At 37.8% G+C, this 23493-nt stretch overlaps 1 protein-coding gene across 4 annotated transcripts in view; it reads left to right on the top strand.

The window, feature by feature from the left end:
- Window positions 1-23493, top strand: part of SULF1 (sulfatase 1) — a 102095-nt gene that overhangs the window by 17197 nt on the left and 61405 nt on the right. For 2 of the 4 annotated variants that reach the window (XM_032995107.2, XM_032995110.2), the window contains exons 3-4: window positions 19123-19182; window positions 19505-19739. In XM_032995107.2, the coding sequence (XP_032850998.2) occupies window positions 19568-19739 (172 nt within the window). In that variant the 5' untranslated portion in view covers window positions 19123-19182; window positions 19505-19567. Of the gene's footprint in view, window positions 1-17842; window positions 17919-19122; window positions 19192-19504; window positions 19740-23493 lie in introns of those variants that run through there. The other 2 variants (XM_032995109.2, XM_032995108.2) reach the window with 2 other exon arrangements.

Here is a 23493-nt window from a genome sequence, read left to right as displayed (position 1 = left end):
ACACTGAACTCCTGAACACCCAAGGAGTAGGTGCAGTAATATGAAAGTACTATATAAAGACATTACTATTTTACCTCAGACAAATTAACTGTATAGGAGGCCCTGCATTATCAGGGTGTCCAAGGAACTTAAGGCAATTATGGGATGCAAAGCTCTAGTAGCAACACCAATGTTCCCAACCTTGTCAGCATATGGTAAGAAGACAGCAGGTCTTTCTGTTGTCTGGGAGAAGAAAAAACTCTTCTCCCTGTCTCCCTCTTCTCTCCTCCTGCCTTGTCAAAATGAGTATAAGAACAGGGTCTTCACCATGATGTAGTGCATGATGTCTGTCACACAGGAGGGGACACACCAGCTCACATCTTGGTAAGGAGGGTCACAGAGCTGGGAAGGGCTAAAATTTCAGATTCCTATGGTCCTGTGGCTTCTTAGATGGGTCCCCACCCTTACAGATGTGAGATTAGTTCATTGTAAAGAAGAGTAACATAGAATTACAAACTTGTAATACTATCAAGATGAAAACCGTGCTTCAGAAACATGTAACTGGCTTGGCTCAGTACATGAGTGTTCCCTCCTACTCTCTATCTTTAAAGGAGATATCGGGGACCATGGATTAAATTATTAAAACAAATCAATTAACTAATTACCATTAAAGCAGTAAGTTGGATAAAATTATTCAGTTTTACTTTACAATATTGTGAAGGCAAATTCCCTGTACGGCTTCACACATAAAGTAGGAAAGACTCTTATTTAATGGGACTTGGCCACAGGAGTTGTTGCAAAGGATCAGAGCCAGAAATAGCAGTCAGAAAGAAATGATACTTCAGACAAAGTGGAGCAGTATTCCCTGACAGTTCTGCCAAATGTGTTGATTTATTTTAATGATTTTTTTAAGCACTGAATGATACTTTGTTTTAGTGGAGGTAACCTGCCCAAGCTAGCAGGCTACATGACACTGAAATCATGTTTTGATTAGCATCAAGATTCCTACATGCCTAAATCAATTCATTGTGCAAAGGTACAAGAGCCAAAAAAAGTAATATTCAGAATTAATGATGTTTGGTCATCCATTCTCCAGTGAGGCTGGAAACACGAGTGTGGTGCCCTTCCCACTGCTTGTCGTCAGAACTCTATCTTCCTCAGCTCTGAAGAAAACACATTTTTAGTGTTGCCAACTCTCTGCTTTATCAGACATCTGATTTTTGGCATCATATGATTCTAGGAAAACTTATCTCTCATTTGGAAGAAAAAAATAAATGTTCTTTAAGACTTAGGATTGCCAAAAAAACTTTCAAAATGCACAACCATAGAGGCTATGAAGCCAAAAGATAAGTAACATGAACACAGCATTTATTATTTTTTAAAATATCATTATTTTGAAAACAGTTTCTTGATTTATCTTGGATGTTTGACTCATACCTATTTTATTTAATGCTTGATTTTGGCAAGAGTAGAGTCTCTTCATTTTTCAGCAGTTCTCCTGATTTCTGCTGTTCAGTAACTTGAACGTCTCTGTCATTTTCATCTGCATGGATCACCTTCTTTCTTTAATGCTACTGCTACTATTGAAATAAGTGAGAGTGTTGCCAATAAGTCCAGAATGGAGTTTAACAAAAATATCTTTTGGGAAATTTAAACAGAGACATTCAGACTGTTTCAGACTGGACCTATTGTGCAGCATGGTTAAATCATTGTTATTCTTTTATTCTCTCTGTATAAATATAAAAGCAGTATAAAAATCTTTTTGATGTCTAGGATAGTGTATGCCATCACAGGAAAACTAAGGAGGTCTTATAAGCTGATTAAATAAAACCAACAAGAATCACAGGAGGGAAGGGAGGAGGGAAAACACTTGCTCGCCTGATCTGAGATGTTTGCAAAAGCTGCAGCAATTCTCCATCAGTTAAGGATTGAAGTTTCCCTGGTGGACTGATGACCTTTGATGTGATAATTGCTGGTTTTCCTGAAACTCCGAAAGAGAGCATGTATAGTAAAGTTAGAATAAAAAGGGATAAATATTAATGAAGCATTGGATTTTCATTCAAAAACAGCAGGAGCCAAGCAGTTAAACGCTCCTTTTCATCCCATGAAGCAGGATAAAAACTAAGATCCTTATATTTGCCACATAACTTATATACCTTAATTTCTGAGGAGTTTTACAGTGTTATGTATGTCTAAGGGTAAGAGCTTGTTTTTTTCTTGAAAAGAGTATTCATTCTCTTAGGTTTTCCTTCTTTTTAAATTTTCATATAAAATTTAATTTTAAATGTTATTTTAAGTATTAAGTTTTTATTTCCAATGTAGCACATACATACATGTGAGGGTATTAATTTTCCATTATGTTGGCCTTAGAAGTTTTATTCTTTGGGTCAGGCTGAGCAAGGTGCCACAAGACAGGATAAAGGTGAAAGCATTATCCTTCTTTTGTTGTAACCCACATGAAAGTTTCTACCCTTTATCTGAATCCAGGTGGACCCTAAGTTGCTACTTCTCAGCATCCTCTTGCACAAAGTTCACCACAATCTGCTCTATCCCAGAGAATAACAAGTAAATGTGCTATAGTTAGGATGCAGTTTGCTTGATCTTTCACAAGCTGGATGAAAATGAAAATATTTGCAGAGCAAAACAGGGACAACATAACTCATTACTGCAAAGACATTTTCTTTTTTTCTTTTTGTAATAGAGATGCAAGTGTTTTATTTACCTGGTGAAGTTACTTTCTTCTGGAGTTAGTTGTTGCTTTAGTTAGTAGGTGAAAAGATACTAAGCATTTGCCAAAAGGCTTACCATCTCCAGTCAGATGTTAATTTACATGTCTGTCATGGCTTGGAGAAGATTAAGTATTAGCCTTTCTTCTAGCATGTCAACCGTATTGTGCTGTTATCTTGAAGTATTTTAAAGCCAAATAAAATTGAGATTTTCAGACTGATTAGTCAGTGTGACTGCAAAGGCATTTTTGTATTCAAGAAAAGTCTCTGTTATAGCAGCCATCATATCTGACCTGCTCCCTACGTCAATAAAGATGAAGGGCTCTTGGTCTGTTGCAGAAGGAACTCATTGTGGCCCATGACTGGGCCTGCTTTCATATGCATACACTTACTGCCAACCTAGCAACATACATGTTCTCTTCAGATGATTAATACAGCATCAAATGAGACAAACTGTTTCTCTGGAAAACATCCTTGTAAAGCTGACTGAAATGGGAGGTTAAATATCAAAGGGCTAACACAAAGAAAAGGAATTATCAAGCAACTAGACTATTTTGTGATTTACATGGGTTATTTTGCTGATGATTATGTAAAGAAAAACCTGCTGAGATGAAGAGTAAGCAATTACACATTGAGGAAACTCTCATACTTACTGCCTTATTAGTAGCATTCATAGACTGAGAGACCCTCCACAGGGTGATCACTTGCTAATTCCTTATATCCAACAGCTTTGATGTGCTTACATTATGTGATTTTCTTGGATGAAGGGAAAGGGCAGGAAATATTCACTGAATGCATAACCACTGAGCATCAGATAAAAGTTGAGGAATTTGGGAAACATTTGTAAGTAAAGAAGGCTGCATGCTTATTAATAGCAGTATCCCATCTTCAACAATCAACATCCTCTCCCAGAAGTCTGGTTAATAAGAATAATATATTAATTATAACCACTGGTTATTGCAAGATATAGAGTAATTCCTGAAAGTGAGATACTTAATTGCCAGCACAGCTGACAACAGAATAGTTGGCTGTGGAAGTAGAGAAAACTTAGATTACTAGACCATAAAAGTTTCAGTGTGTTACATGTACAGAAAAGACGTGGAAAAATGATACTTAACAAACATTTTCACTAGAATAGTAATTCCTAGTTCCTCCCATCTATAATATGGCTTACTTTCTGGTAAGGAACCTTACCTCTATGCTGACAATCAATTTAAGTTCCTTTCCTGCTGCTAGGGCAGGGGAAGGTGCTTGAGCAAAAATTAAGTTCAGATGTCAGTTGATACTTTTAGATAGATTCAAAAGCAATTCTAGAAATGGTGGATTGAAGAGAACATCTTACTTGTGTCTGTGCCAGTAATGAGCCAAAACATCAACAGATGGTGACTACTGTTCAAATGCCAGCAGATGCTGTTCCTTGAGGCACAAGCATGTTGTGAGGACTCTCTTTCATGTGAAAGCAGAGTCTAGGGACCTGTGAACAAAGTATGAGGATAAACAATCACCTGGCCATGGGATCAACAAGTTCATCTGCTGGCACAACTGTGCTAGCTTACAGTTGTTCAAGATGTGTTGCGCTTGCTGCAATGGATAACATGTCCAGCTAGCAGATGATGCATCTGCCGTGACAGTCCATGACACAGCAGCAAGTAATATGTCACATTTTAGTCCCCACTGGTTTTGTCATTACTGAAGTCTGAATGCCCTGCAGATTGTGCAATTTAAATGTTGTATGTCTTCAAAGAGAGAAAAGGTATGGTGTTGAGGAACATTTAAATATGGAATGTCTGACAGTTGCATATTTATATATGGCAGAGGACCGTAACACAGATGAAGACTGTAACATGAACCTGTCTGAAAATTTTGTATTAGTAAATAAGTAAATATCAGTAAATCTTTTCCAGTTCTCTTCCTTAGCTCCTAATGTAACTCACAACATACGTTACTGAAGAAATACAGTCCATCTTATATTCCTACAGTATAGAGTAGTACATGAAACCATGAGTTTACTTTGAACACTGGCCCAAATATGACATTTTTGTCTTATTATTTCTCTTAATAATTTCTGAATAGTGTGTGATCAGTTTACAAATACAAAGATTAATTCAATATAAGACAGTCTTAGCTCAAATGCAAGGTTGATGAATAGAAACAAGTCAGGAATATATCTTCAAGGAGGCTTACCTGGATGTTCATTAAGAATCCGAGCTCATGGTCCAATCTAACTTGACATGTCATCAGAATGGTGTTGGCTTTGGAAAGTCCTTCTGGTATAACATCCCCAGTAGTAATATCATCAACTATTAAGAGAGGCCTTGTACTTAAGACTGTTGTCATTTAATACTGTAGGGATGTATGATCTGCGCTATGTCTTTCATTAAAGGTAGAACTGGTCAGAGGATGACAGTTTAGCTTTCAATAATTCAGATTTTTTCATTTCATGTTGCAAGGAAAAACAAAGCCTCCCAGTGTTTTCTGCTTTTCTTTCCATAACATGAAATTGTATCAAAATTTATTTTCAAATTGAAAAGTTAAGGTTTTCCATCTCAGCCTCAAGTCTGAGAATAAGCAGAAAGCTTAGCCTGGACTCAGAGTAGTCAAGTTGATCCTTCTCCCTTTTATTTTCAATGCTATTTCAATGCTATTTCAGTGATAATCAGTTATCTAATTCTTTGCACAGTGAATCAAGGAGCTTAGATGAAAGATGTTATGTAAAGAAACATGAAGAAATACTGAAAGTATTATATCCAACATATAGATTACAGAGAATGACACATTAAAATTTTTCCAAAAGTCCTGTTCAACAGGATATTTGCATAACATGTGACATAAGGGGTAGTTTCTCAGCCATAAGCCTTAGGCAGGTATTAGATGATATCTTGTGACATTCATCTCACTGTCTGGGAGATGTGTATGATTCACACTAGTCAATCAACTGCTTTAGTTTTAAGCAATTTCACGCTAAGAAGAAAATGTATTAGCAAAATCTCTGCTATTCGGTTATGGTTATTTGCTTCGTAAAATTGCCTTCCCACTGTGCCCTCACCTGTAAGCTAAAACCTGTATCATTTGTCGGTTGATTTATATTTTGTATAGACTGTTGAACTGAATGTTAAACAACAGAAGATAGGATAATTTATAAGAAGTAGACCCCTCTTTATCATATCAGTAAAGGTTGTGATTTGTGACATGCTCCATTCTACTGTATCATAATTTTTGTTTTTTTGTTGTTGACGCCCTTCCCCACAGAATAGCCAGTTCTGTGGATTTATCCATAACAATTTCCTGGTGAAATGTACTTGCCAATTGCAACTTTTAGGGCAACTTTTCTGCGGTTATGGGGTAATGCGGTCATGCGGTAATGGGCTTTGATTCTCATTCAGCTAGATAGATACTTTTTCAGTCATTTGCAGCTGATGCCTAGCCTGGGCCTGTCCTGGTCCCCAGGGAGGTGCCCGATCCCTGGGACTGGGGGTCCCCCCCGGTGCCCTGCTCTGGGCCAGGAGGTGGGACAGGACAAGCTGCCAGACCCTGCCCGGCTGCTCCTGGCCATGGCCCACAGGGTCCAGTGCTGTGCCCTGAAATTGTTATTATAGGTTTTACTCAAAACACAGGAGGATTTCATTTGCAGATACATAAAAATTACATTAGTGAACGTAGGAAACACATGCCAATGCTCAGACATTTTCTTATATCTCTTTCCCAGCTCTATTCTGTGAAAAGCTGAATATGTAACTCAATATTGTAGTAAAGGCCTAGTCTTGGGAGAGAAAAACATGCAAAGAAATGTGTAAGAGTTTTACACATAGTTGCAATGCTAAGATAAATGCCTCTGACCAGGGGTCAACAGAGCTTTAAATGTAGGAGATAATGGAAACATAATCCGGTGCCATACAATACTTTAACATAATGCATTTTTCATTTCAGATCCTTTCTCTCTTTATACATTGAAAAGTTTGGTATATTTTTGTCCAAATTTTAACATATCTATAATCTAAAGGTACTTTACCAGCTAGGGAAAAGGTAAGTTTTAAGGAGCTTTCAATAAAATGGAAAACCAAGAAGGTGGGGTAACCTGAGCAGGAGACCAAGCAGTGGAGTATGCTATGTGTTATATGGGTGCTGTGATCCCCCAATGTACAGGTCTGGGGAGGGGATTTAGGGCAAATCATCTGCTTGAAACCACTCTGCTTTTAAAAGAGATGCTAAGGACAGTTAGGAAATTTATAAAAGCCTAATATAAAATTGAATAAAAGAACCGAGATAGGAAGATGTTGTCTTTTCAGGGGATCTTCCTTTCTGTAGCTTGGAAGTCCTTTGCACTGCCTCTGTTTAACAATACCACCACAGTTAGTGTTTTTCGCAAACATTGTTCATGCTTTCCTTTAGGTGCAAGTTACAGTTTCCAGATATGCATCAGGATACTACACATGAATAACAGAGCATTTTGAGTCTGGAAGTTTTTCTGTGTTAATGTTCAGTGTTGAGTTCTTCTGCCATAAATTAAAATGTCTGGTCAGAAAATCAGGGGGAGGTTATGCCGTGAACCTTCTTGTAGAGTTTTTCAGAATCTTCCCTCCAAGAGACATTTGCTCATCACCATAAGGCATGGAAAGCACCTCTAATTTTGGAGGGAAGTTATCTGGAAGCTGTGTTAGTCTTTAGAAACCTGTGACCCTCAGTCTCAAAGAGTATCTATTACTAAGAGCTTATGATCAGAGCTGCCTACACAAGCAGCCTTTACTATGGGGAAGATTCTGCAGGAGCAAATGCAAGTTAGTAACTTCATTCCTACTATAGAAAAACTCTAGGAAATACATTCATCATTGTAATGTTAATAGATCATAATAATATCTTAAAGAATGATTTTTTTTAATAAATTTTAAGGTATGAAGAAATAAAAAGGATGTGTCAAATTTAAAATATGCAGGGCTGGCTGTGATTAGCCTTTTTTTCCAGGAGACTTTTCCTATAAAACTGCTTTTTTGTGGTTAGAAACCTTCCATCAAAATTATTAAATTAAATTTAGAAATAAAAACAACACCATTGTAAATAGAGGCTTTGGAAAATGATCATTATTCACAGTCCACAGCTCTGTGTTTAGGGTTTTTCAGTCTTCTAAGAAATTAATAAGCAGCCTGAATGATATTTTCAGGAACAATTGGAACTTGTTGACAGCACTAAAAATTTGAAATTCCATATTTTAAAGCAATAACTGTTTCACATAGTGAGGCAGAGGATGTAGCATTTTAACTGCCTGCATTTAGACTTTAAAATCAGCCATATGGGACAGAAGGGTTCCCTCTGGAAAAATATTCGTTTAACTCCTGATAAATTACTCATTTTTACTTGTTTATTTTAAAAGACAACATACACAGGAATGTATTCATGGCAGATGAATTAGCTCCTATATTATGCGTGTGCAGTGTGGTTAGTGTGAAACGTTTACACCACCCAGCTCATCAGAAACCAGTCAGATCACTTGTTTCATTCCAGCTGTGCTCTTTACATTTACATGGGGCTTGGGACAGAAGGGATTTCAAATCTCTCTTTTCTCGTATATAAAGTTGCACTTCTTTTCCCAATCCTGACTGTTTTAATCATTCTGGTTTATTAACAAACAAAAAAAAGCAAAATGATGTCTGAATCAGTTTTCATTTCTGCTGAAGCAATGACCACTGAAATAATTGGAAGATCTCCCCAGTTCAAAGGACTTTGGTCAGCCTGTAACTATAGCCAACCCAGCTTTTTTAATGGTGGTATTCATTTCTAGCCTTCAGAATAACACACACACACAAAAAAAAAAAAAAAAAAAAAAAGTTAAGAAATAATCAGAAACTTAAAAAGCACATTTACAGTCCATCCAGCTATTTGAAAATTTTCGCTGATTCATTTACTTTACAACTAAAACACTCTGTGAAATTTTTGTTTCACTTAGTTCAGCTCACTTCTCCCTCTTTAAACAAATATTAAAATGTATTTAACTCAGCACTTGTTAGCATCTAACAGTTCTGGGTCCCAAAAAAGGGAAAGACATCAATAAACTGGGGTGAGTTCAGCAGATGTCCATCAAGATGGTTGGGGGTTGGACCCCTTGCCCTGTGCTCGGAGGCTGTGGGAGCTGGGCTGTTCAGAGTGGAGCAGAGACAGTTTTGATCTAAGAGCAGCCCCCCAGTGCTTACAGGAAGGTCACTGAGAAGATCGAGCCCCAGTCTTGACAGTCATGCATGGCAGTAAGACAAGAACCAGTGGATGTAAATTGAAAAAAAAAGAGGTTCAGACTGGATATAAGGAAAAACAAGTTTCACCCTCAGGACAGCCAAGCAGTGGAACAAGGCCCCAGAGCATTTAGGCAGTGTCCATTCTTGGGGATTTTCAAGCCCTGACTTGGTAAAACCCTGAGCAGCCTGGTCTGACCTCACAGCTGAGCCTGCTAAAGGCAAAGAAGTGGATTCTCTATATGTTGGTCTAAGCATTCCCGAATTGGGTCATTGACACAGTTTATGAGACACCTTTCATAGAAGAACATTTCTTCTACATTTAGAAAAAACACCCAGTAAAGCAAGCATTGCTGTTTTACCCACAATAAGCACTCTAAACTGGGATGCTTTTCAAATTCCTTTCTACACAAAATGAAGAAAAGCACTACAGTTCTGTCCTTTGTCTTTCTATCTCTTCTCTGTTATCTGGGAGTAATTTCTGATACATCCTGTTTTTTCCCCTTGCTGATCCATTCTGTATTATTCAGAAGCTTCTACCTAGTGATTACTAATTTCCATTCCTGCCTTCCTTCTCTGTGCATAATGGCACAGTCAGGTGCTGGAACATAAGGTGGACTGCCTGCTCCATCACTGCTAGAGAAAATAATTCAGTCTGTGCTGTGTCAGGCATCTTAGTACAATTTTGGGTCATGAGCAGGCTTACAATTAACTACGTATAAGGATATTATATATATATATATATATATATATATATATCATTTATAAAGATGATGTAAAAACATGTCTCTTAATTGTTAAATAGGATCTTTGCTTAATAAGAAGTGCGTTGGAAATAAAAATATGTGTGCTTGAATATATTCAGCTTCATCTTCCACACGTTAAAACTGCTCTCATCTACAGAAGCCAGGACTGTGAAATTGAAAGTACTCGTATGTGTGCCTGAAAGATGAAGGAAGTCTTTCTGCAGGCATTTTCTCTTGGAAAATGAAGGCACATTTATATGTGCTACCCTTTCAAAAAATGTTTTCGGAGATAAAGTTATTCACAGAATAATTTCAACAAGTCATTCTTGAGTCTCTTAGATCTCAGACTGAAGATTATTTTCAAACACCTCTTTGAGAACAGATTTCCAGAATTCAGGCTGAGAGAATTGGTATTCCTCGGACAGATAAGCTGTATATGATATATTCTGTCCTCGAACAGGCACGTGTGACTCTAATTTCAGGCTTTTTTGATAGGAATACCGATTTTCAGATGAAATTCAGTATTCAGATGCTTCATACATTTTGACTTTTCTTCATGTGTCACTGATGGTTAGCTTTTTTTGAAATATTCTGCAAAGATCTTAAAGCATCTTTGCAATAGGGGTGTATTGAAGAACCTGCAGGAGGTTGTTTTAAGGAGCTGAGCAGTCCTGTTGGATCCAGCAGATATATTTATTTTGTGCAACAGTACCTGTGTATCAGGGTCTAAATAGAGACTTGGACACCTGATTTGGCAGTAAAATCCATCAGTCGTATTCCTTGCTCGTATTTGTTGCCATTCCTGTGAAAAACTTTTTTCACCTGGTAGGACATGGCAATGTAGAGATGACTTTCTTAGTTTCCCCACGGCGGATCAGCTACAGGTCACTCCAGGAATCCCCCCCAAGCATACGCAGGTGTGTGCTTGAGTGTGGACTGTGGGACAGTGAGGGGACAGGAGATGAGGGGGCTGGATGGATTTCTGTGATAGCAGACACAAGTCCACCGTGTTCCTGGGCTGGGGCTGTACATTGTGCCCCCCAGGGAACACAGTTTGGGGAATATCAGTGGGCTCTTGATTACAGAGGTGATTAGAAGTAAGCTAGATAGCAGGGGTGATACGCTTCTCGGCAGTGCCTCAAGACAGCGCAACTTCCTCAGTGACTAGTCTTTATGGAAAAGGATATGAAGCATCTGTTTTTTGTAACAGATTGTTTTGTTTGGTCTGACTGTATACTATTGTTAGTAGGCTGGTTTCTCTATAGTACAGGTTTGCCAGAGAGGAACTTAAAAACACATTTCTCGGTCTGTCAGGGAGCTTTTACATGTATATCAGTGAAGGTAAAATTTATACTGTGCCAGGACTGGAAAAACTCTTTGATAAAGAGAAGCAACCTAGTAGGGAAGATCTTTCTTAAAAAATGGTACTCAGGACCTGATCCATTGAGTCTATTTTGGTAGTCCTATTAAATTCAGTTTGAATGTATTGAGAATAAAACACATTTTAATATAATGGGACTGCTCAAAAAAAAAAAAAAAAAAAAGAAAGAAAAAGAAAAAAAAAATTTAGGCTTGATCTACAAACCTGGAAGTGAAAGAGAAAGTCAACAGACACCAGATGTAGCTTGTAGTGGATCTACGTGCATATAAGAATACTCACTGTGCATGTAAGCACACAAAGTACTGACGCTACAAATAAGTTCACTTTCTGCACTGTAGTATAATGAAGCAAGTTTTTCAAAAGCACTTACAGGAACTGCCTGACTCTCCTGGTTAGCCAGGGGATGGCATTTATCTAAATTCCCACGGTGTTTGTGAGGATTCCATCCTTCTGTGTTATAGCTAAAAGTACATCTGAGCTCCTCTCCTAGGAGCACAGGTGCTCTCTTTACATACATACACTTATATAGACTCATACTGCCAATTCCCCCATGCTTCAGTCCTTACGTAGACTCTTCTTGTGGCCATGAGCTCCTGACTCTTTCCCTGTACAGTCAGCAAGGAGAGTGGCCAGAGCAGCTGTGCATCAGGCTCAGCTTCCACCCAAGACCACCCACTCACACGACGGCACAATTTACTTTACCCTCTCCCTGTGATCATGGAGGTGTGTACATTACCACGAGGAAATGTGCATGTTCCCCGTCTTCTCCTGTGTATGTAAATCCATAGATATTCTGTGCTAAAGATGCTGTATTCATATCCAAGGTAATCATGTTCGTTTATTTAAGAAAATAAACTGTTTACCAAATAAGAAATAAATAATCAAAAATCCCTATTTCAAAGACAGTTGCAGACTTTTGAGGGGGAGTAAACATATCTAGGAAGGAAACTTTTTAAACTGAAAGAGCTCTCTACCCAAAGAAGGCATGAAAAGCTATGCTCTCGCACAGTCTCTGAAGCTGGTGGAATTAAATAAGAACTTAAAGAAAAGTGCAATCTGTGTCACTGTTGTTCACCTCTGTGATAGGATCTTCCAACTCAAGACTAGTTACTGGATCACTGAATAGTCAGTGTGTTATTGTACGTTATGTTTTCATAATGCCCCACACTGCTGAAGTGAGCAGGGATATAGCAAAGATACATGGCTTTAAAATGGAATTTTTAAATTACCTGAAATTCCTTCATACACAGAGTTTACTCTTTATATTTGAAAAATACTTGGGATCTTTTAGCAATTACATTACTTGGTAGCTGGAAAATCACTTTCTCTAAAGAAAAAAAAGATCTGTTATCATAAGCCTATTTGGAGCCTACTGCACATCTAATTATCTTTCTCAGTCTTAATTATTTAACAAGTGCTAATAAACTGCACATATCATGACACTCATGTTTAATAAGCATATAAATTTAATTGATTTTTTTTCTCTCTCTCTTTGAAGACTAACAGACATGGAATTCAATCACAAGGCAATGGCATTATAACTTCCAATATAACATCAGGTTTTAATAAGCCTCCTGTTTGCTGCACACATGTGCTTAAGACTGCCTGGAAACCAAATCAGTAGAGAAAAGGGATTACTTTAGATTACTTTGAAATGTGCATTGTTTGAAATGGCCTCTGGTGACCAGCTTTCATGAATGGCTGATTTTACTTGTGGGGCACGTCATCTGGCTCAATTATACCAGGCTCTTTTGTATGACAAGTGCACTTCTTGGCTGTGTTGAAATATGAAATTCTAAAACAAAGTAAATCAGATGGTGAGAAATAAATTTAAGTAACTGTATATTATTAGATGTTTGTAACTTAGCAGCAGGCACTCAGTGAAAAATATGTAGGAATTTTCTTTTAAAACTGTCACAGATTTTAAGTTAATTTTAAAATATTATTTTAAATTTTCTTTATTTTTTTTCAACTATATCATCAGCATTAAAATCAAAGATATATTTTCCTCTTCTCAAAAACAGATAATTACTTCTACGATTATGTATTTTTAAAATGTTATTGGAGTTTGTTGTTTCACTCTGACATATGAAGTGTTGGAAACTTTTACCTACTCAGAATATCCCTTAACCTGTACAAAGTTATAAAAGTGGGTTAGCAAGTGTGCATTATACTTTCAAGTCACTGCAGGCTTTTTCCTTTCCTGTCTGTAACTGTTTGCAAAATTACAATGTAAAAACATAATATAAGGTTATGATGCTCCCTGCCTGCAATTACTTTAAATTATAGTTACTTTAAATTAATATAGCCTGAGGCACTGAGGATACTTCATTATAATACACAGATTACATTTAGAAAGTGAGCAGATAACTCATTGATTAATAAAGTGTGTTGGAAATCCAGTAGGTAGTGATTAGATTAGACCCGGATAGGAACTACATTCTTTGTGTTCACTGTAAATCCTATACTTTACAACTAAGATTAGGGGATTAACCTTTAAGAAGAGATGGTAGGTCCTGCTTTTTTCCTGACTTCTGCTGTACTGTAAATGTGTTTCCCATGGCTGCAGGCTTGATATTCCCACAGGAAACTGACCTGCAGATTTACGCGGTCGTGCCTGGTAGTATGAGGTTGCAGTGTTTGCCTTTTAAATACAAGATAGAAGTGTACGATGTGAGGAGAGCATTAACATTACTACACTTAAAACAGTCATCTGTCAACTGCTTTTTCCACTTAAATGCTTCACTGTATTAGTGAAAATGAGAGTTGTTATTGTTGTTGTAGGGTGTTATAACCCCCTAGTCACCGAGGCAATGTGATTTAAGGAAAGATTTAAGACTTTTGAAACACTAGGTTGCTTTGGTGCAGATGAACATCTCACCTCCCTGACCTTTTATGATGTAATTTCAATCTGTCTGCACAGTCTTCATGAAAGTACTAATCTCATAAAATTACTAATTTTGTTGGGTCTCTAACTGCACACCTATTATGATTCACAGCATAGACTATGTAAGACTTTAAGAGGTCTATTCACCCTTTGACATAATTATCAAAGATTCACAGAAACTGCATGTGTGCTGCTGAGAAAACCCCTTTATTCCCTTTCACCTAGGAGTTTCCATGTATGCAAATTTTTTTGAGTACAGTAACATTGCTAGGTGGACATATTTCACTTTAAAGTAAAGAACTGAAAATGTTAAGCATAAACCACTGAATCTGACCTTTGCAGGGACACTGGTGGGTGAAGCCACTTCAAGTTAACATGATGCCAATGACAGGAATTTCTGGCACTGCCGGCAGACTGGCAAGTTTTTGAAATATTGCTAACCAGATGCCCACCAATGTGACCAACCTCCAAGGTCATTGCAATATGATGTCAATAGTGGAATACCTACTCTACTTTTTATGAATGATGAGAATTCTTCTTGTTGTCCTTTGTCTTTCTACTTTTCTTATGGAGAGTCTGATTTTAAGGGAACAGAGAGCATTGGGGTCATATTCCTGTAAAAAAGGATCATCAAAGCTAAAACAGGCAAGTCAGTATGTCATAGGTAAAATACATAGGAATATCATGCTCCTCTTCTTGAAGTGATGAAGGAAAGCTCATTTTCTTGTGGTAATTGATATCTGGGGTTTTGTTTGAGAGGTTTTATCCATTTATTTATAAGAGAAACCTCTAAGAAGAAATTATCCAAGATGATCTTTTGCATAAAGGAAATGAGGCAACTTATCACTTGCAATGACAAGGCCTTCTGCTTCTTTTCTGTGCTTTTGATATATTTTTGTGCAAGTTCCTAACACTTGTCAGCAAATCTCAAAAATGTCTTAAGTTGCAAAATGTTTGTTTGTGGCCTATATCTTAATTATATACAACTATGTCAATTTTTGGAGGCAGGGAAATCTAAGTACAGAGAAATAATCAGTAAGATACTAGATAGTAATGAGGAACAAAACTCTTAACCACAAAATTGCTACCAAATTAGGAGTGCCTTGATTTATGATCCCTGTGGTACTTTACATTCTCAATTCACTGGGCACATTTATTGCTAATATCAGGGGACCAGAAATTGGAATTCTGGTTCTCAAGATCCATCACAGTCCACATTTTTTTTATTATTATTATTATTATTATTAGTAGTAGTAGTAGTAGTAGTAGTACTGTTGTTGTTATTGTTATTGTTTATTATTATTATTATTATTATTATTATTATTATTATTATTATTATTATTATTATTATTATTATTATTATTATTATTATTATTATTATTATTATTATTACTGCTGTTGCCTTTTTTGGCCAGAGTTGATTCATTTTTGTTTCTAAGGAAAGGCCACTAGAACAGCAGACCATAACCTATGACTTTGAATGATGTGCGTCCTCACTGCTCATGCTCAGAAGAAAACACCAACACTGTGGTGCAGAGAATACAAAGTTGTCTGCCCTTTGGTACCACTTGGTCATGAATTACTGATCTGGGACAGCGCATAGCCCATGGTATTGGGGATGGACATATGTCCAGTATCCTTGTTCATTACTCTCACATTTGATTTCAGGTTTACCAACAAGAAAGAAATCTCCTAATGTAAGCCAAATTCCCTATGCAAGGATATCTGGGAGCCACATTTGTAGAATATTAAATATGAAGAAGTTGATACAACTTTAAGAGTTACAGTGGAGTATACTTGTGAATACTGAATGCCCTGTTTTATATACAAAGTTCATGATTCTGGACAGATTTTTATTGGCCAAACACAAAATGGCACTTTAAGTGAATATAGCAAAAAATGTGGACATGAAAACAATGTGAATTTTCTAAGGGAAAATGTTCTTTTTTAAAAAGTAGATGTCTTCTGTGGTGCCCCAAATTAAGCACTTTCAACCAATGCACTGAAAAATCTTAAACACTTCTTGGCCAAAATTAATATAAATCTATGAATAGTTTCAAAAAATGCTATTCTACTTTTTGCTTTTCTTCCTAGTCACTGAAAGATATTCTCTTAAGAGATGTACAAATAAAGTCCTCCTAGTTTTTATGCCACATCACATGAAGTGGCACTGTAGCCCTTCTTTGTAGTGCCCTGCCAGTGTAATTCAACTTTCATGGGTAATTAATTCTCCATGCCAACAAGTCCTTGAACTGTCTGCTATAATACTAGCAGCATAGAACCAACTAAAGATCCAAGTTTTCAGATTTTATCCCATCAAAGGTGAGTACAAACCATGAATTTGTTCTCCTGTGGGGAAAAAAAAAAAAAAAAAAAAATGACTGACAGAAAAAATTATATCCAGATGAGGAAAAATAGTTTCTTTGGATTGCTCTGGTTTCATTTATTTATTGTCTACATTTCAGTTGTCATAAGTATGTTCTATAGGAAAAATATAATTTAAATCTTCCAAATAGCATATATAGAAGTTATGATCAGCCCCTGTTTATTTGGCTAGAGAAAAGCATTTTATAGTACTGCCTTGATTTCTGAATACTGCACAAAAAAATTTAAGTTTGCTTTCCCATGTGGATTTTATAAGGTCCCTTTTAGAATTTCTCTTATTTCCATCTATTTCTTGAGAAAAATGACAGTGTCTGTAGGGACATTTGTAGTCTACCAGCCAGTATCCAACACAAACATTGCAGCCTTGTCTTTCTTATCAAGCCTGTATTTTGACAGTTTTCTTTACTTCATTTCCTTCTAGGACTTGGAAACAGGCTGTAAAAGGGCAAACTATCAAAGATCACCTTCTAATAAAGATTTGTCATATGCAAAACTGGAATAGTTATGAGCAGCAAAAGGTGGCATTACTGTGCTCTTGTACAAGATCTATCCAATGAAACTTGGATAATTAATTTTATATGTGTAGATCAGTCCTGATATTTTCCTTTATCCAACAAGGGGAAGAAAATAGAGTTGGAAAAGAAACCCTTCATGCTCTTTTTCCTATAAAAGACTTGCCTAAGGTGGCCCTAACTTGCTAAAGCAAAAGGATTTTTTAAAACTAATATAGCCCAAAGAGGATGAAATGAAGAATACTTGTTAATGTTCATCTGGATTAGTGTAAATTTTATTAGCCCCGAGGTGTAATTGCCAGGAACTTGCAGTTTCGTGCTCTGGGGGATTATTCAAACACGTTGGTGCCAATGTTTGCTCAGCGCAGTCAGGATGACTGCGCTTTCTGGGTCAACATTGTCTGAAAAAGTTTGCTGTACGGTACAACTGAGGTAAGAAACTAAACAGTGAGTCTCACTTCATGTAGCCTTTTGTGCTTTGTGAGGTGAGTCAAAGTTTTGCTATTTAAAGATCAGACATTTAGAGAAATTTTATTTTTGCTTTTGCATCAGGAGCATGTGGTGTCTGGTGTCTGTCATAATAAGGCTGACTTCTCTGGTAACCGTGATCTTCGGGGCTTTTGTCAGCTTGTGTGTGACTTAGAACAAATACATGGAAATTGAACTATTTTTAAAAGTCAGTGCAGACTAATTACAGACTTCCTGTCTACTTATCTGAATGTTGTGAAATCACCGAAATGGCGTTTAACGTTAAATGCCGATCCCCTTTATTGGCTTTGCAGTGCTCTAATGTTAGTCAGAGGCCGGACTGTTTGTTGGTGCAGAGACAATGAAAGACAAGATTTCTCTGCAACAGACACTTGGATTTTCCTTTTAAAGATGTTCACACTCTTCTGGTGTAATTACAGCCTGCCAGAGTGAGGAGCATGAAACTGTTTAGTTTGCGAAGCTTAAAATAAAAGGTGTATGTGAAAACAAGAACACGATCCTTTTTCTAGCAGTCCAGCACCAAGTCCCATCCCCTCCCTCTCCTATGGCTTCTTCCCCTGAAACTGAGAGCACCTTCCTGTTAACGCATTTTTAGGTGAGTGATGGGACCCTTTTTGTCTTCTGTGTTGCTCTCATTAAATTATTTCTGCTTATTAATCTGTTTGTAGTTAATTTTGCATGTCTGAATATGAAGTCCCAGGTGTGGGTGCACAGATCTTGTGAATTATGCTCTAGTTTAATTATATAATGTGCACCCCAGTTCCCATGCAGGCTTCCCCTTGGGCAGACCTCTTGAATGTTCTTGGGCTTGGGTAGTTTTGTGGTTTTTTTTTTTTTTTATTGACCAGTGTCACCGCGCTTTATCCATACTCCCAAAATAAAATCAGAAGGAATGTATGTGACAGGTCAATACCCTGGGGGGGACGGGCATGACTCCGCGGTTTCTTCCCCACCCCCTTCCTTTTTGCCCCCAGATATCCCCTCCCTTCCCTTGTGTAACAGGACAGTTTTGCAGAGCTTCAGTCAGTAATGCCAAAAATGTTAACGTGTAAGTGGCTACCCATTCCTCCTCGGGCCAATCAGTCATTTTCAGTCACAGGTTTAAATCTGCTGCAGCAAAGCCAAGCCTCTGTGCTTGCATCAGGTCTTACAAAAGCAAAGCTGTTTGACTGACAGTCACGGAGAGGGGGTTCTGATAACGTACTGAGCCGAGTCTGGAGTATCAAGGACAAGGCTGAGCCAGAGGTACTGTGCATTATGGATGAAGCACTTAGGTCCGTCGTTGATTGATTAAGGGACAGTTACGCTCTTTCACTATGCTGGGTAAGATCATCTGGACTGTCACTTAATATGAGCTTTCTTGTCAGTGGGAAGATGACTTTTCCCGTACTGATCCAATGCAGATTGCAAACGACAGCCATGCTCTCCCCTCTGCTTTGTAAGGGTTTAGTCGTTCATGCAGGTGAGTTAACCTGAAATAGCTTTATCGCTTGCCAGGTGCCTACCCTGGAATTAACTCTTATTCTCAGAATCTCAAGCTGACTATAAATGTTGGGAAAACACCTGCATTGATGATGGGAGATATATGCCCTTTATCTCTAGCAACCAAGATGCCAGCTCACTGCTGCACGGGTATGGTATTAAATTAAGTAGAGAAGCTGGGGAGAATGCAAATTTTTTCTGCTCTTTTCTTTCAGGACAGAGGAAGAAGCTGTAATGAACTGTTCTGGAGACTTTGAAGCACAGTCACAGTACTGAGGTCTTTGACTGACAAGCCTTCTGCTTTCTTCTTCTTACAGAGCTCCTCCTACAGATGTTCTGAATACGTCTGCATCCTGGCAATTTTTTACTGCGCCCAGGTACTGAATGTAAGGAACAAGCTGCATAAAAAGAAGCGTGGGGTGTAGGAGAAGGAGTACTGTGAGGAGTGTACCAGAAGTCATGCCTATAGAAAATGCAGGCGGTGGCATGACTTCAAGAAAAAATTATTTGAGAAAGCATAGTTGCAGAATGACCGAGTTTATTCTTAGAAAATGACAGAATAAAGCTCTTATTCAACAATATGGCTTATAATCATGTTAAATGGTATGTGTCAGGCTTGACTTCCCTAAGTGTCATCTTTTCACTGTGTAACTGGAACTTTATTTATTGCTTGAACAGAGTTTCTTTTCCTCCCTACAGGTCTTGAAAACTAGAGCTCAGGCACTTCTGGATCAGTCTTTTCATTGAAATATTGGAACTACTATGAAGTCTTCTTGGTTTGCACTCATCTTGGCGGTGCTCAGTACTGGATTGCTAAGAAGTCACTGTTCTACCATCAAGTCCCCAAGGTTCAGAGGACGTGTGCAGCAGGAGCGAAAAAATATCAGACCAAATATTATCCTTGTACTCACAGATGATCAAGATGTGGAGCTAGGTGAGAAATAATTTTTATTTGCTACTTCATTTCATCACATGTCTCTCAGTAATTTCTGAATTAGAAAGTACTTTAAATTCAGAGAAGGAACTGGTCCTGGAACAATATCAGAATGTGGGACAAGTTTGGAAAATGAATTAACAAATATTATTTAATAGCATTCATCACATTTAATTACAGACTTTAGGAAATACAGGCTTATCAAAATCTACCATGGAAGGCTTTAATCACCACTATAAAAAGATTTAATAATACGTGCAAGCACATACAGGTAAAAAACTTGCATCAGAAACCCCTTTTCACTTTGTGACTTTCTGTAGCATTTAAAAATTTGAGCTTTATGAGGTTAACCTTTCCCTCAGTGCTGTATAGGTGAGTGTCTATATTCTCCACATATTTGTCGCATGCATGTATGCCATCTGACATGTTTATGCACACAGACAAACTGGTCTGGTTTCAGGACATAAGCTTAATATTTCTATGAATTATTAAAGTGTTTAAAATCCATCTGCTCTAAAACTATGTTATATGTATAAAAATAGTATAGTTTTGCTTTCACAAGTATACTGAATATCTGAGCACAACCTGGACATACCAGCCAGAAGTGATTTTCACATATTTTTCTTAGGGTGGAAAAAGTTAAAACACTTGGATGATGTTCCAGGAGGCCTTTGAATGTTTTCCATTAAGTAAGTTAGAAAGATATTAATGGTAGTTATGCATATAACTGATTTTTTGGTTCACTGCCCAAAGTGAAAAATCAAGGAGAGAAAGAGGATCATTTTAGGTTACCCCCAAGCAAATATTTTAGTTTGGGGGGTGGGAGGTAAGATCAAAAAGGTAAAAAATTGGCAAATCAATTTGAAATGAAATCTTGCATTCTTAAAGTTTTTTAATGAAAGACATGTTTTTAATAAAAGTGTAGTGAATTTCTAAACAAAATGCCATATGACATTGAAAAATCAAAATGCTTCATTCCAGAAAACTTATAACAACATAGTACATTTGTTCTGAAATCACATACTTTCAGGCAGAAAGTTGTAGACTCAAAGTGGTCTAGATCTAAAAGCAATTCTTTAGTTGCTAGCATTTTTGTAGTTGTCATGATGCAATAATAATTTACACAGTCCTTCAGGGTCATGAGAACATAATTAATAAACTATATTTCATGTCTGAGAGTTAGTGCTTTTATGGAGAAAAGTTCTAAGACCAGACCTTTAGATCTGAATACATCTTATCTTTTTTATTTCTCACTCTTTGAAAAGTCTACTCTGTTTAGTCATGCTGCGTAATGAATGGCTGTTCCCCACTCTATTTTTGGCCTAAAATACTGCTATTACAATAGGATTTAATTTTTTCTTGATATAGTCAGTCTGAAAATTTCATTACAAAGGTCAAGCCATACCTCCCTTTTTTGTGGTCCGAAAGAGCCGACTTTCTCTAGGGCACTGGGGAAGGTAGGTCAGCAGACACACGTCTCTGAACAATGTTACTGACTTGCTGTCTTCAGTTTTGTAAGAGGATTTGCAAGTGGTGAAAGAGGAGGAAGGATGTAGCAAGCCACTTCATTCATACTGTGGGGCTCCTCTCTTTAAAAGCTGCTCCGGGTGTTTGCAGGGCACTCTGGCTCCTATTAGCAGGCAGCCGAGCAATAGCCTGGATGTGTACGCATTCCCACTGCATTGAATGAAGACATAAGTTTCCCCTTTTCATAGATCATTTCACAGGAAACAAGATTCAGCCCCAAGACTTACTGTACTGCATTATTTGCACTTCTGTTAATAATTCATTCTGCTTATTTGTAAAGTAAAGACATACTGTTTTCCATGTGTGAATTATCCCCGCACCCTTCAGTGATTCCTGAGAAAAACCTTAAGTTTCCCAAAGGTCAATGGGAAGTAACACCTTCTGCCACAAACAGAATAAAACTTAGGCGTTGGTATCCAAAAACCACAAGACTGGGAGTGTCTCAATATGGATTATTTGCTATTGTATTCCCATCATGAATATTGCTAAAAGCTGTTCTAAATTAATGTTTTAACATAAAAGCATATAAGGTACGTTATAGACTTCAGTCAGGAAAGATTTGTCTCCAGAGCATGTATAAGCATTGAACCAAAATACTCAGCTGCCTGGGTGCAAATGATATACAGGGGAGTTATCCAAAGTAAAATTTGTGAGAGGCAGAGAGTTTGCATTTAGTTAGTGTTCAAAGCATAGGAGTATGCACATCTTTCTATCGATCTGCATTTTACATTCTGAATGCAAAGAAGTTCAGCAAAGCTGATGCCTCATCCAACTTATTAGATAAAACTCACAAATTGCTCCACAAATCCAGTCAGTTCCTATCTATGCTGGGAGGAATGTATCACAGAGGAACAATATTACAATTCAGCCCATGGATGGCAACGTGAGAGGTGTGAAGCAGCCTGGCTCACAGCTCTTCAAGGAACTCAGCAAATGCTTGGGCAGAGAATCTGGAAAATGACTGGTTAATTTGTGCCTCTGTGCATTTTCTTTCCCCCACCAAGATGGTGAGGGTGGAGAAATAACTGCCCAACAGTGAGGCAAATGGACCTCTTGCTCAAGGCAAAGCATCAGCTCCCAGAACACAGAACTGCCCAGAGCTACTGCCCCTCTGGAGCCAACATACTGCTGCTCTTCAGGGTAGTGACCCCAGCTCCCACTGAGGTCAGGTCTGTACTCTTTTCAGCCATGAGTACAGGTATTTCCAAATTTTTGCACACTCTAGTCTCTTCACCTGTCCTCCAGATTGTCTATCACTTGTACACATCAGTACCTCGAGTCATGACCCTTCTCCTAGATTACTCATAATCCTCACTGTGAATAATATCTTGTATAATGTTAGAAAGGAGTCAAAACTAATGAATACATTGGTAGTTCCAGTGTTTCTAACCCAGAGGCCTTTGAGATGTCAAAGAATTGGGAAAATGTTACCAAAAAAAAAAAAAAAAACAAAAGGGAAAAATCCATTTGAGACAATTACTTTTTTCTGTACCCCTGTTTACAGTCTAATGCACGACCTGGTGAAATCCAAATAAACAATCCACTGAGTACAGCACTGGGTGAAGAGATCACAACATCATCTGGATACCTCACATCAGGCATAATTTGCCTGGTTTGCTTTCCATATTCACTAGAACCAAAGCACTAAAAAACATCAGCTGAAAAAATGGGGATATGTGCTGAGATCTGAGAAGGTCCATCACCTTCCTGGGGCCTTGTGTACAACCCATATAAAGACAAGGTGGCTCTAGGTATCCCTCTGTAGAGATGCCCACCTGATATACACCTGGATGAAAATGCATAGCAACTTTAAGACTTGTTATGAAACCTTGGTTACCAAACATAATTCTTAATATATGAGAATAGACTGAGAAGTGACACTGAATTTCTTGCCTGACAAAACTTGCTAACTTTTGTGTCCAAAGTGGCAGTCCCCAATTATCTGGTTGCCCTCAGGTGCTGCCCAATAGGTCACATAGAGCGTGAGTGTCCTGCTGTCAGACAGCGCCTGAGTACATGTGCCCTGAAGACTGTGGGCCAGATGGTAAAGAGCACAAGCTGTGAGGATAGCTACAGACAGCAAAGGATTATATCAGCAAGTTTTATCTCCTACCTATGTTTTGTTTTCCAAATGAGGAAGTCTCACCTGCTTTGAAGTGCCTATTCCAGAATTTCCAGAGGGGCTAAATCTATTATCAGTGTCAGTAAGTGCATACCTGGAGGAAAA

This window comes from Tyto alba, unplaced genomic scaffold, assembly GCF_018691265.1.
Source record: "Tyto alba isolate M040663 unplaced genomic scaffold, T.alba_DEE_v4.0 Super-Scaffold_9, whole genome shotgun sequence".
Taxonomy (NCBI): domain Eukaryota; kingdom Metazoa; phylum Chordata; class Aves; order Strigiformes; family Tytonidae; genus Tyto; species Tyto alba.
Note: the sequence above shows the minus strand (reverse complement) of the source record. Positions and strands in the feature narration are given on the sequence as shown.